Here is a 14986-nt window from a genome sequence, read left to right as displayed (position 1 = left end):
CCAGTTCCCCCTCAGGTAAACACCGTTAGCTCTGTCAGCACTATTAGTGCCGTTAGCGCCGTTAGCTGCAGTGGAGACCTTTGAGTATCTCAGAGTCTCAGTACTTCTAAAACAAGTGACACTAATTGCTGAAGAAGAACACAAAGGAAAGAAGACTAATGTGTTGCTTGCATGGTGGAGTACCTGGAATGGTCTCTTTGTCCCAGCAGTCTTTAGTGAATGTCCCCACTGAGGCCCATCAATAAAGATGCTAACAGATTTTGGGGATGCATGGTTGGCATACTTATTTATTCCAAAAGGCAATTGCATCTCTCCTGATACCTTCCTTCCTGCCACAGGCAAAGTATGCGGGGATGGTGTGCAGGAGTAAACAAGGACAGCTCAAAGTCTTTGCATGTGTCCCACCTCTGTGTGCCTCGTGAATGTTTTGTGAAGGTGAATCTTAGCGGCACTACGTGTTCGGACTTTAAAGCTAACAGCCACTCCAAAGATTATACATGGGTCACACAAATTTCTCAATCAGTGACATGCAAATGTTAATAAATTTGTTTCATATTCACTCTGAATTGTCTTTTCTTTATAGTTTGTAGCCAGATACATTTTAAATCTCAACAGCTATTTTGGAGCTGGAAACGAGGACAAATGACTGATGTCAGATTTAGCAAAAAGACATCAAGGCATTCTACAGAAGTTCATTTTTATTTAACAATTAATTATTTTTGATAAACAAAATGCTGCATTTACGAATATATAGCCTTTCCAGTACACAACAAAAAACATGAAATCATTACCCCCAATACATCCAAAAAGTAAAGCACTTAAATTACATAGAAAACCAATTACATGGCTGTGTCAATCGTTTTGTAAGATAAAACATGTTTTTTCTTCAAATGTTTACACTTTCTACAGGACTGCGAGACGTATCAACTGTCCCCTGCTAATTATGTTTCGTGTGCTTCGTTGCCTCTAACTGTGTTCCTCTAGTTCTCATATTGCATTTAATTGTGGCTCTGTGTTTTGCTGCATCCCCAGCGATATTTTGAGCCTGCTATTCCTTCTCCTCACAGAGCCAGGCCTTGGCCCACTATAAGGGTACCAAACATGCCAAGAAGCTAAAAGCCCTGGACGCTCCGAAGAGTAAGCTCAAAGGCTCAGCGGTCACCAAGGAAACCTCCAACCAGGAGACCGCCAAGGGCATCAACACCTCGCAGGTCCCCAACGGCACCGACAGGAAAGGTTTGTGTTTTCCTGCTAGCTGCACATTCCCCAACACATGTTCTTTGCTGTTTTCGTTTTTGTTGAATGAACCTTTTCTGGCAATTTACATCCAATTACTTTCGGTGTTGGATGGTCTCACTGTTGATTGTATCGAGCATGTGTTGGCTGCTCTGCCAGTGGCTGGCTACTGACTCATATATTTAATTTTTAGAGTTCAGAGATCTCTGCAGGACACACAGGGCAGCCAGGCAGTCAAAAAAAAAAGGGAGGTAGGGCATAAGTATGCTTCAAACTAGATGGCGGTCAGACCATCTCACGCTCAGACAGACAACAGCACCATATGAAAAACGTGGCTCTTTTATTCATTGGAATGAGACCACATTATCGACCCAGCGGTGAAATAAAGGGCTGTTTTCAGTCACTAAAGTGTCTTAAACCCCATCTCTCTGACAGCCGAATTAAGGGAGGTTTAACTTTAAAAACTGCAGCATCACTTGTAATATAACAACGTATCCTCATACTACGGTTTGTATGATATCGGACGAAAAAGTAATTCTTCATTTTTGGTGCATTTTCCTGAGAAAAAGCAGCAATACGTCAATTTCCGCTTGTTTCCAGCATACAATCTTTCAAAAAATAAATGTAGTTAGGTTCAGGCAACAAAACTACAAAAGATTGTGGTTTGGGTTAAAATGACTACAGAAGTTCTGTGACTTAAATGGTGACAAATAAATCAATATAAAGTGCACAATGTCCTGAAACACAGTTTTTTGTTTGACCCATCCACCTCCCATCCCGCCTGCCCTGTGTGGGTTTTTGTGGATTACAAACAAATTTATTTTGTGGGTTATCTACAAATTACAGCGCAATCCTCTCCGTGGGTATAGATACGACCTCTGTATGACAACAGCCTGAGCATGATAACCCTGAGGAAGGCCACAATCTGAAATGCGTTGGTCTCACAAATGAACTTGTTCTTTATCCTAAAAGACAATGTTGCTGGTGGGTTTATTTGCCTCTCAAGCTCTCTTTTCTTCATTCTTCGAACAACTACTTTTGTCACTTTTTTTGTTTGTAAAAGCAAGTGCAACACCATTGGATGCCTTTGAGGGGAGAATGTCTGTAACGGTGTGCCATTATCACCGTGTGTTGAATTCATTGCGGTGACACGGCAAAGACACACAAGAGCAACAGAGTTCTTGGAGAGGGAGGCTATACTGGCAGGCTTTTCATCTTGCCTTTAAAAGGGACAGTTTACCCTCTTCCTCATACCTGTAGCGCTATTTATACATCTAGATTGTTAGCCGTAGAGATGTTTGCCTTCTCCCGAATATACTACTATTTTCTTTCAACCATAGCTCCTGTATGAAACTGCTCACAGCGAGGTCTGTAGATTTTCTTGAATAGCCGGGTCATCATTTCTGTAAAGTGATGTTTCTTTTGTGTTCTTCAACTCTTTTTTGGCACTTTAAGGCACCACAAGCAGAGTTCCATATTGTCCCATTATATTGGAGAGAAGTCAGACATCTCTACGACCTATATCTCTAAAACTAGGCAGTTCAAACCAAAACATTCTAGATGGATCAATAGCTCTGCAGGTAAGAGGAAAATTATGTATTTTTGATATTGGGGTGAACTGTCCTCCATTTGGCCATTCAGATCAGGTAAACTTGAAGCTGTAGTTCTTGTACGAAGAAGCACACTGAATTCTTCAACATGCTGCTGTTTTCCGAAAACGTTGCAACCTCCTATATTGGATTTGTATTTTGCGTTTGCCTGTTATCCCACTTTTAATTACATTTTTGCTGGTGCACATTGTTTCGTGCTGACTGTGTGCAACTTAATATTCATCACGTCGCAGCCAGGTGGCTGTGTAAATCCGGTTATCTCGGCCAGGTGTCTGCCGAAAAACATTCCTATTCTCGGTGGAACTCCCTGCTTTAAAACGTGTTGAAAAAGTAAACAAACACGAACCGCAACTTCCAGCACCCGACGGGAACCAGATGCAGATTATTTTAAATAATTTGATCTGCTGTGTTTCGTCTTGGTTGTGTGGAGGATAACGTCTTTGGCTGCTGAGGAGCTCCGCTCTCTTGGTCTCCTCCGATGTAATATTCCTTAAGCGGCCTATTATTATGTCATGAAATTGGCCCAATGAAAGTCTTCCCCTTTATCTGTAGCAATAGACGTTTTTCTAGAGGAATTGGAAACACATTGAGCCGTCTCGCTCTGGGATTCATTTTTACCGCTGCCGATGCACTTCTTCCAATGTTCCACAAGTATTTAAGCCAGGTGCACATTTCTGGAGCTCATCGTGTACCGTGACCTATTTGTGAAGTCTGACCTATTCATGCTCGAAGCTTAAAGGTCGCTTGAGGTGAAAATTGAACCATTAAACGGTTGAGATGCCCTACCAGGTATTCATATCACGCCTCAGTGGGGATGTTCAGATGATTTTGCCTCACAAATGCTACAAATGCTAATAATGTTTCTCTGTTGAGTTCAAAAGTAGGTGCGAAAACACTATTGGCAAGTGCTTAATTCTCCATGTTGAACCTCACACGGGGTCACATGCTAATCTTTGTGTCATTTTCAGAGCTTCACACCTGGCAGCATACTGCCTCGCATCCCACAGACTTACTAAGCTGCTATACAAACGTCAAACCGTTAAGTGGAGCAATTTGCACTTAATCAACCCTTGAGCTAATCCAGTTTGTCGACATTTACCGTAGATGAGCTTTCAGGTGACGTAACCCTTTGGCTGCCATCTTGGAGGTCTCAAGCAACAGTAGTTTTGACACCTTAGATGCATTTCTAAAAGTGCAACTTTCAAAAGGATCACATTTTGTGCAGTTTTATTATAACTGTGTCTTCACTGTTAACTTGTCTTCACATAGTACATGAACTCTGGGGGCTTCATGTGCTGTGGGAACCTTGAGCATCCAAGATTTAATAATCAAGCAGGCAGATTTTCAATGAAAGACACTTCAATGAAAAAGGCATAATGCTACTGTTTGGAAAGAATTTGAATGCCCCCACAAATATTTTTTTAAATAAGTGTAATCAGGAAATGTAATTAACATATTTGCAAAATGTTCACACAGAACATTGACACATTGTTTTTGTTTCCTGACAATACGTTCTTTAGTTTTAAGACACTTCCGCATTGGCTTCACTCGGCAGACGAAATATGAAACCATAAAATTGTGAAATAATCCCATTAATGTTTAAAAGGAAGGTCATTAATGTGAAATTGTATCCTGCTTCTTTTCAGATTTTCGGAGGTCTGTCTGTTTTTATTTCACAACACAATTCTCCATAAAGACTGTTTATTTGATCGTCCCATTTGTCATCACAGAGTCTCAGACAAAAGCAACATTTATGTTTGTAGTTGTTCCTGGTGAGCATCTGGAAAAAGTTAGCATTGATTGATTCAAAACAATTATTTTTGGCATTTCACATCGCAAAAGTTCAAATAAATAAGAGCAGCCAAAAAGTAGTTTAGTGGTGACACATACAGTATTTGTTGTGTTGCATCTCGACTCCAGCACACTGGATTTAGAATGAAAAGATTACTCGTCGATTTCAGTCAATACAAACTCATAATGTGCAGCTAAAACATCAACAAACCAAACCTATAGTTTAAATATAAATTCTAGAGAAGATCTCAAGTGGATTTGTCTTTAAGTTTGGGGTTTTTATTATTTGAAAATATACATCATGCTGATAGAGAATATTATATGTGATACTGCTACTTAACAGGGAAATATAGTTTTAAACTTGCATCCATATTGGGTGAACGCTGGCATTCGTAGCCCTCTTTATACAGACTCCCTCTATGAGTGCTAGACGGTGAAGATGGCATTCAGACGTCCTCTCACTGTACCTGCACCATCTGTTATAGACTCTACACAGAACGGACATTAAACATTCACTTACAGAACATACCAAATACATTATACACAGGCAGAGAAACCAAGAGACCTTAAACAACAAGCCTTCATAACTACACAGACAAATGGCTATTCATTTCAGTGCCCTTACAAAGAAAAACCCCTGCATCATCTATCGTATCTACAGTGCACGGGGGCGCGGTTTGTCAGAGATGGCTCTGGGTAATGAATATTAATGTGCTCGGGTGTCAGAAGAATGAATAGTCGAGGTGGGTAAATGCTGCATTATCTGTATGGCCGAAGTATTTGACGGTTTATCAGTGGCACCGAGCTCGCTCTAATGAAAAGCAGAGATCAGGAAAGAATAATGGCCGTCGTGAGAGTAAACAACAGGGAGGGAGAGCTCTGTTTGCTTTTTGCAGAGTGGTCTTTCAATGGGTTTGTTTTGCTCTAAAATTACCAACAAAAAAACATATCCGGTCTCTGTAATCATTTTATTCCAAAACACAACATATCCATGCCCGGAACAATGTAAGATTTGTTTATTTTTTTGTTTCCGATCGTTTCCTGTGTCGTTCAAGAGCTGCTTTTTAACAAGAGGATTGATTACATCCGTAATAGTAAGTAATTTTCTTTTTTTTGTGGCAGCTGTTATTTTGTCAGAAAACACTGTAAAACATCTAAAGCTGGTTCAATTAATTTAAAACTCTATTTAACCTGCTGCCCTTAAAATTTGATTCAAGTCAACTAATTCATCTAAAAGTCATCCTAGAGTTTTGAAAAATGTGAGATTGACTCGGTTAAGTTCAGATAACTAAAGATATTAAGTTTAATCAACAACTGTGGAGTTCCCCTCCTCTTTAATGAGTGGAGTGAACTCTCAGCAGTATGTTCATTCAACCCATCATCTCAAGTCAGTTCTGAAATGGTCTGAAAACAAACTAAAAATGAAGATGGTGATTGAACTTGGAATTTATAAAAACGACATGAATTAAATATATACAATAAGGTAAAGCTTTGTTGATTCCTTTATGATAATTCACGGTAGGCACAATATGTTCCGTTTTCAGTATATCATCACAGGAAAGTATGAGTAACAACAGAAGCAAGCAAAAGACAAACTGCTTGGTTGAAATGTTGAGACACAACTTCTTAAGCAACGCAATGGAAGAAATTGTTTGTGGAATGAAACTGTTCATTCAGTCCATCTGCTCGGGGCGGTTTAAGTTGATGTGCGAAGAACACATTTAGTGCACCGCTGAGGGATAATGAGTCTGTGTGAAAGCGTGTAATCGCAGGTTCAATTTCATAAAATGCACTCCTGTCCTCGAACTTGTGTCTGTTCTGAGATGGACCGACAGTTGGACACAGCGAGATAGTATAGATTAGCAGGGTGACTCAGCGGCCGCCTGTCAAGTTTCTGTGTGTGTGTGTGTGTGTGTGTGTGTGTCCTTGCGAGTAGAGATAGAGCAAGAAAGGCAAAGAGGGAGAGAGAGAAATGCCCACAGCACAGCCCGCCATCTCTCAGTTCCAGTCCAGTGCCTGAGGAAATGTACCCTGATATTAGCTATTAAAGAGCAGATTGTCAGGGGAGCCATGCCAGCACTGACAGCAGCTGTACAACGGAGCCGGCTGCAGGGAGGCAGGAGGCTAGCTAAGGCTTTTTCCCCTCCACAGCCTCCTTCCTCACGTCCCTCATCGGCTGCCGGTGTCCTCCGTCCGCCCTCCCCCCTCCTCCACCCAGGAAAAAAATAAATAACTGCCTTTGTGTCTTAAGTCTTTCGTAGTTACGCGCCGGGTTGGAAAAAGCGCTCACAGACAGACGTCAGAGACGGCAGCAAACCCGATGAGTGTGTGATTAGATTGGCTCTGTAACCTGCGCGCGGCGCTGCAAATGTTCTCATTTGTGGGGGATTTTGGACGGCGATGTGCAACCGTAAAAAACTTCCCAACAGAAATTAGCCGCGGATCATTTGCTTTCGGATGAAATTGGAAAGAGATAAATCAGTGTGAATTCAATTCAGTGACTCCTGCCGCTGTTAAATATCGGAGATAATGTCGCCCCCCCCCCCCCCTTCCACAAAAAAAGATGATTGCAAGCGTCGATGCACGCTTATTTGTGAATGCAAATTTTTTTTCACCTTATCAATCTTTTATTCTAGGAACGTTCAACCGTGACTTTTCTCATTTACTCACTTTGAATACTGACAAGAGAGGAAGGGGGGAGGGGGAGAAGAAAAATCATTGCCGTCAAATGAAATTTGACAGAACTCAAGAGCCATGAGGGATTTCTGTCCTTTAAGTTGTGACAGCATATAATAAGGCCCAATCATTTTAATTAAAGAGCTTAATCCGGCTTCATTGAGAAAGGTAATCAGATCTCTGGGGAGTCCTGTGATTGCCTGAAAGCCTAAGTAGAGTGGAAGCATTTCAAGAGCGACGTTTCTCGTCTATCGCCAAAGCAAATCTCAGGGGAGCGTGAAGAGAGGCCGAGGTACAAATGGAGGAAAGAAAGAAAGGCGGTGTCCTGTCTCGACGGGTCGCAGCACCTGTCCTGCTCTTCTCTTGATTCTCTATCTTTGTCGCCTTCAGCACTCCCACCCTCTCAATTTCTCTCCCTTTGTGTCCCACACTCGATTACTCTCCTTCAATGTTATCTCTCTCCTCTCACCTTCTCACGTCCCCTCACCTGCCTCCCCCCTTTTTCCCCCTTATTCCACACACTGGATTTTTCACTGTTGTTTTATCCGAGTTTGCTTACTTTTCCAGTTTCACTTTCATTTAACTTTTCCCCCTTTTCCAGCTCCATCTGTCCTCCGAATCTATCCTCTTTTGTTCTTGTTTCTCATTCTCTCCTTTCTCTTACCTGGCCTCTCTATCTCTTTCTTTCTCCTCCCACCTTGCTGTCGGGCTCCGCTCCCCATACCAACTTTAGATTGATCACAGTCATTACCTCCATTAATGAGAGGGGATTGAGTTCTTAACTGGGCCTCGCAGAGCCAGTTAGGTCACACTGACTGGGGATATGGATTACTGGAGGCTTCCCAGAGTGCACGGCGTCCTAGGCCAGCCAAAGTACACTTTAATCACCTGCCCTTCCATCCGCAAATGGCTCTTTAATGACACCGTGGTAGATGGGTTCACCCCAACACAAGGGCAAAGACATCCATGTCTTAACATGGGATGGCCTCACCAACCACTAGGCCATATAATGAGTAGGCAGATGAAGACAGAACCTTTCTCACTTTGTTGATTAATACTAATTTTCTTCACTCTATCATACAGAGATTAAACAGCCATTAGCTCTGACTTGGTCCTTGCTGTCGTTAAAGTAAAACTCTGTCATGTTGGAAAATATGCTTGCACACAAACGTTTCGTCAAAAAGCTGTGTATCAATTTTATCTCTCTGTGTTTCATTACAAGGGTAGGTCCTTGACACGTTTAGCCTAGCTTAGCAGCAAGAACATGGCACAAGCTGGGTTTAAATTCAAAAGGAATAGTTTGACGTTGTGGAAAATACAATGAGTCACTTTATTGCTGAGAGTTAGATGAGAAGATTGATACCACTCTCATGTCCGTGTGTTAAGTGCGGAGCAAGAGCCAGGAGGCTGTTACCCTAGCTTAGCATAAAGACTGGAAGCGGGGGGGGGGGGACAGCTGGCCTGACTCTGTCCAAAACACCTCTGTAGCTGATTAGTTATATCTTGTTTGTTTGATATGTAAAAAACTAAATCTTTTGCAAAGCATACTCAACAAACTGAGCAGATTTCATACCCTGATGAAGACTGTGGCTGTGAGAAGCCAGTAGGAAGTTGAGATAAGATGTCAAACTACTTTTTCCAGGTTGAAGAATGAACGTTCATGCTCGATATTTAAAGCTTTTGGAGGCTGTTTTCCCCCTCCTTCCAGTGTTTGTTAGGCTAAACAAAATCATGGAGCCATCTCTCTACTGAATTCATAAAAAAAATGAAATTGATATTGATTTTCACACTCCACATATCAGAGAAAACAAGCAGAATGCCAAAGTGCTGGAGTATTCTTTAATAACAGCTCCCGAACTGTTTACCTCCCCAACTGGTGTTTGCTGTTCAAAACACCGGGTCAATGTGGAGTCAACGTTCTCTTTGTGAGAAAATGATGCAGATTGTACTTCTCAGCTGTTGATAAATGTAAGAGGAAAAAAAATGAAGGCCATCTACAGAAAAAAACAAAAGCAATCTGTGAAGCACAGATAAGTGCCTGGAGAACCTCTGAAAGCTACTTCAAGATAATTCTGATGGTGCGTTTCTTTGAGCTCGCTCGTGGTGAGAACATCTGCCAAAAAGTAGTTCAATGACGACTCGCAGGTAAAAACCCGGACGGCTCACACGAACGCCAAACCTTCACTTGCACATTTCTGGAACCAAACTCGGCCTGGTGACCGTGCCATTGACAAGGTGCCCAGAGAAGCAGGTGTGATGGCAGCTTTTTGCATCGAGTGAGTTAATCGCTGTGAATTCAGGTTTGTTTTGATGCCTGGCACACCGGAGCCAACTGGGAGTAGGTGGTTGCTAATTGCAGAGGGCAAAGAGGTCGCTGCCGCTCCGCTCGTGGCATAAACATTATTCATCAGGAGTGACAAGGTCAGCCACATCGTAAATAGTTCACAGATTAATTATTGTTCTTGTGGTAATGGCTTGGGCTTGATGGGACATTGTAATGCAAAGTTACACTCTGTGTCGTTGATGGCTCTTAAACCATTAGGGTTTGAAAGCAACATGGAAAGGTGTGTTGCATTAGCGGAAGTTCAAATGGAAGTGTTCTTTTTTGTACTCCAAAAAGCTGTGATTGTAAAGCTAAGCGTGGCAGTTTTTATATTCTATAAATTGGAAGAAATGGGTAGATTTGCCTGTAGCGCATTCAGCCTGAACTCAAATTAAACAGAACATAAATTACGCGCTACTAATAACTGAAGTCACTGGTCCCCTCTTTTAGCGTCTAGAGGCTTTAAATAAATGTTCCAGTCATGGTATTGAGTGTAACAGCCTGGAATAATGGCCTTTTAATGCCAGATGTTCTTCTTTAGATCAGTCCACCGGCATGGTCTACTGAAAACACACACAGCTTTACAGGTAGAGGTCAATTAGTCATAGCTGCACCACATTGCATCACCAACGCTCAATCCTCTGCTGGCAACAGTAATCTAGACAACCTAGCTTAAGGTCATGTGATGGAAAGATCCTGTCAGCGACAGTCAAAATAGTCTAAAAGAATTACTGCAGCAACACTGACAGAGTGAAAAGAGAAGCTTAGACACCACACCATGTAAGCATGTTTATAGTTTAAATATATATATATATATATATATAAACTACTTGAATCTTGCATTTGTACATGACAACACCAGGTTTGACTTCGCATTACTTACCTAACTTTGTAAAACAAAATACAAAAAAATAATTATATAGGTTACTAAATTGTTATTATTAAGAATAATAAACCAGCATTTTGGACAGGAATTACATTTGAAGTGAAAACTGTTTTAATGCATCAACAAATTGGTGAAAACGTATACATGAATTAAAATTACAATACATAATGTATATAGTATAGAAACATAAGATTTTAATTAATTAGATCTGCCCCATTGTCACCAATACAAGATCAAGATATCTGAGTCAGTATCGGCGCAATATCAGCATCGGTATCTTTGCATCCCCAATCTCAGCTGCCCTGAGTAGAGAAGTTCAAGTACCTTGGAGTCTTGTTCACAACTGAGGGTAAGATGGAGATCGACAGGCGGATTAGTGCAGTGTCTGCAGTAATGCGGACAAAGCTTAGTTTTTTTACAGAGGTCTTGATTCAGCCGAAAGAATGGATCGCGGCCAAAATGAGTTTAACGCAGTGCACAGAATTAAAAGCATCACAGTATCACTTACATAACCTGGTATCCCCCTCTTCTCTTTAGTAAAATGGTCACCGTCATAACGTTCTCCTCTCGACAACGCTTGAATCCCACTGGACACATTTTGTTGAGGTCAGAGTATTTAGTTGACCTTGCTGCTGTGGCTCGCATGCAGATACCCGGGAAAGAGCCCGTTGGAAATAATGGCCTTGCTCCTGCTCTTCAGTTGCAAAAAGCCCGGTTACAGATAAGTTGAGGAGCTCAGACATCCTGAAGGAGCTCGAGAGGAGTAGAATTGCTGCTCTCTTGCTTTAAAAGGGCTCCGCTGAGATGGTTCAGGCATCTGATTAGGATCCTTCCTGGAAGCCTCCCCGTGGAGGTACTCCTGACATTACCAAGTGGGAGGAGGTCTTTGGGATGACCACTAAAGGGATTAAATATCCTAGCCTGAGAACGCCAGGAGGAGCTGGAGGGTGTAGCGACGGATGCTGGTTACTTTGCTTAGTTGCTTCTGCAGCCAGGTTGGATGGAGAATCTTAACAAAGTAGAAGATTAAAAAAAAAACACTTCATTTACTTTTTTCGTGCACCATGACTTTTCCTTGTGTTTAAAAATGTTCACATCGTCTGTAAAATAATCAGTCAAAACAAAAAAGCGTACTGTCATTATGCTTTTATTTCTGAACAAATTCAATTTTTTTTCTGAATCTCCTCTATTGATTTACAGAATATGATTTTAAATGGCAAACATTTTCATAATAATTACTTAAATTACATACAAATTATGATCTGACGATAGCAAGATTCGTCTTCAAGCTTTGAGGGCGTTATCTATCGTAATAATAGGGGTCCAAGATGATGTGAAATTGAGTTGTTTTTAAATAATAATGACCCCCAAACGCAATATCTCCGAGAATCCTTTATTCACTGAAGAAATTCAGTCTATAATAATGATTGCTCATAACGTCCGATGCACATGTACATGAATACGTGTTGTATTGGCACTTGATTTTTTCCACTTCAAGCACTGATAAGAAGCAGATTTATAGGGTGGACCCTGTTTTGGCTGTTGGTTGTATTTTTGTTGCTGATTCAGAACAGGCAGGCCTGCTGTGTAAATATAGCCAACACCCCAAAACAATGAGTGTGGAGCTTGACCAATACATTGGCAGACTGCTTTAGGGAGGTTACTCTCAAATACCATCATTTGTGCTTTACTTTGTTGCTCACCAATCCTGCCCAAAAAATGAAGCGTTTGTTATCATATAATTCATGATATTGTTACAAAATGTCAGAACAAACCCTCCTACAGCTTTGCCCCTCATTTCAATGCAGACGTCCTATTGTTTTTGTACATTTTCTTACCGCTTGCTTCGGTTCATTACTTTCAAGATTTCATAAAAGTGCAGCGAATTTCACAGTTGGAGTCAGTTAACAGTAAGAGGAGAGTATTACAACAAGTATAAATATGCCTCAAACCCTTTTCAAAGGTTAATGGATGAAAAGAAAAACCCACAGTGCATACATTTGCATACATTTTAAAGCATTTAGCCGAAGCTTTTATCCAACGTGCATCCGTTGCAATAAGCTGCAATCCTTTGATTCCATTCAATACCACAGCTTGGATAAATAGAGTCACCAGAAGCCCTCTCTGACTCTTCTCGTGTAAAGGATGTCCATACTTCTTTCACCACAGGTTTGAACAGAAACATACCTGCTGCTCCAAACCTCTTGATGTATTTTTTTAACCTTTGCCTGAAGTGAACCCCGCGACGATACAACCTGGAGCCGACACGTCCGCTGGGATAAATGAGACCCATATATGATGGCTCACAAAAATAGCATGACATAATTCACTATTGATTTGCTCTCCTGGCTGGCTGATCTTCATTTTGTGACATCGGAGTGCGGAGAACTCAGAGGCATTGGCATCGATCAGATGCTGCTCCCAAGGCAAAATTAAATTTTCGTATATGTGGCAGTAAGTCCTCTGTATTCCATACACTTGACGTGTGGTGTTGTTTTATGAGTCAAATATATTGATCGACTGCCGCCTTCGTGCCTAAAAATATTTCTTTCAGATAACAGCAGCTATTTGTGTGACATATTAATGGATTAACAGTGAATCAAAGGTCAGCTTCTCTTGCAGAGCTGTATATTTCAATAATATAAATTGAACATATGACATGAATAACTCATCATTCATATACTTTACCATCATTAACATAAATGTAGGCTACTTGTAGGGCTGGGTATCATCAATACAGTACTAATACCAGTAGTCCTAGAGTGATACCGATACCAATAAAGTACTTCATTAAACACCTATTATTTGAATGGAAGCTGTGTGAGTCCCAATGGCCACAGCACAGCACAGCACAGCGCTCATACAGCGGTTACCGCTTGCGGTGATGATCTGCAAGCAAAACCATACAAACAGTCTTTTTCGATTGAAGTTTGGACATTTTGTGTCACATTACGAAACTAATGCATTGAAGCTCAAAATCACCTCGTGCGAGATTCTTTATAATCCCCACATTGTGAAATGTTTACAACCAGGTTATCATCAGTTAAAATTCAAAATGTCCAACCCTGCATATCTTCTCCTTGTGTTTTACCATGAAAAAGGCAGCATGTATTCATTATGTCGCTGGGAAAGCAGTCTGTTGTATTTTGCTGTGGGGTCTTCTCTCTGAGAGCCTTGCTGCTTGTTGTGGACACGTCTTAATCTCTGGTGTTTGAGGCTATTAGCACTTAAAGTCTGTTCCTTGGAACCTTTTGTGTTTTTTTAAACTTATTTCCGTTGTGTTCTGTGCGTCTTGCAGCGTTTCCATATTTGATCCTGTTATCTATATCTGAAGCGTATTTCCTAAATGCTGCACAGGTGTTTTTTATTTTCAATGCCCAGCCCTACATTCTGCTCTTCTTCAAAAACTCTTTGAATGTTTTTTTGGCAGTGTCTTAAACTAAAATGTTCACACGCCAACATGTTGTGCAAATTAACAGAACATCTATCTTTCTTCCCAACTCTCACATTATCCTAACAAAAACCCATCTTGTTACAGCACTCAGATTCAACTGTGGAAATAATCTTGCTTTTAAGTCCACATCTCAAAGTCTCTAGAGAACACCTATTGGTTGAACATTACATGAACATAACATCTTTGCCCCTAAACGTTGAATGGAGCCGTATAATTCAAAATAAATAATCTATTTCCTCTCTGCAGATGCCGTTCCTGGCGCGGTGCCCGTACCGCTATCCCCTGTGCTCAGACCGGCGCTACCTTTGGCATCCTTGACGACCCTCACGATGCCAACGCCGGCACCTGTGGCCTCGCCGATAGTCCAGAGCACCACGGCGGCCACTGCCCCGGAGACTACCTCAGCAGCTGGAGGGGACTCGACTCTCAACTCGCCCTCAGAACCAGACCTGGAGCCTGAGGTCGAACCGGAGGCGGAGACGGACGCGGAAACAGAGGAGGAGAAAGCTCGACGTCTTCTGTACTGCTCGCTGTGCAAAGTGGCGGTCAACTCTGCATCGCAGCTGGAGGCTCACAACAGCGGTAAGAGACGCCTGAGAGACATTTTTCTGCAAATGTTATCACCAGTTGGCCATTTCTAATAATTACGAGGTATTTGTACATAAGACAAAACACCTTGACTCGTGAATTTAAACAAAAGGACTTTAGGTTTAGGCAACAAAACTGCTTGGTTAGTGTTAGGAAATGATTGTGGTTTGGGTTCAAATAAGAACACTTGTTACATTAGTTACGTAACTTAGCGTACGAATGTACGGTAAAATAAGTCATAGTTGACTTTAAGTTTCAGTAAAAGCGGTCTCATGGGTGAAAGTGCACTTTATACTACGTGACTTCCTCCTTTGCTCCCATCCAAATGACATTGCCCACTAAAGGTCGGCATCGTGTTCTTGTATTCGTATTGGTGATCAACCGTGTCTGTACATGATAACGGTCTTTGGAATCTACTAGTT

At 41.4% G+C, this 14986-nt stretch overlaps 1 protein-coding gene across 2 annotated transcripts in view; it reads left to right on the top strand.

The window, feature by feature from the left end:
- znf385d (zinc finger protein 385D) overlaps positions 1–14986 on the top strand; it is a 66992-nt gene that overhangs the window by 45658 nt on the left and 6348 nt on the right. For both annotated transcript variants that reach the window (XM_079165359.1, XM_079165358.1), the window contains exons 4-5: positions 1068–1236; positions 14223–14558. In XM_079165359.1, coding sequence (XP_079021485.1) covers positions 1068–1236; positions 14223–14558 — 505 coding nt within the window. The remainder of the gene's footprint in view (positions 1–1067; positions 1237–14222; positions 14559–14986) is intronic.

Source organism: Pholis gunnellus (genome assembly GCF_910591455.1).
Source record: "Pholis gunnellus genome assembly, chromosome: 8".
Lineage (NCBI taxonomy): Eukaryota > Metazoa > Chordata > Actinopteri > Perciformes > Pholidae > Pholis > Pholis gunnellus.
The sequence above is the reverse complement of the archived record's forward strand: the minus strand, read 5'-3'. Positions and strand labels throughout refer to the sequence as shown.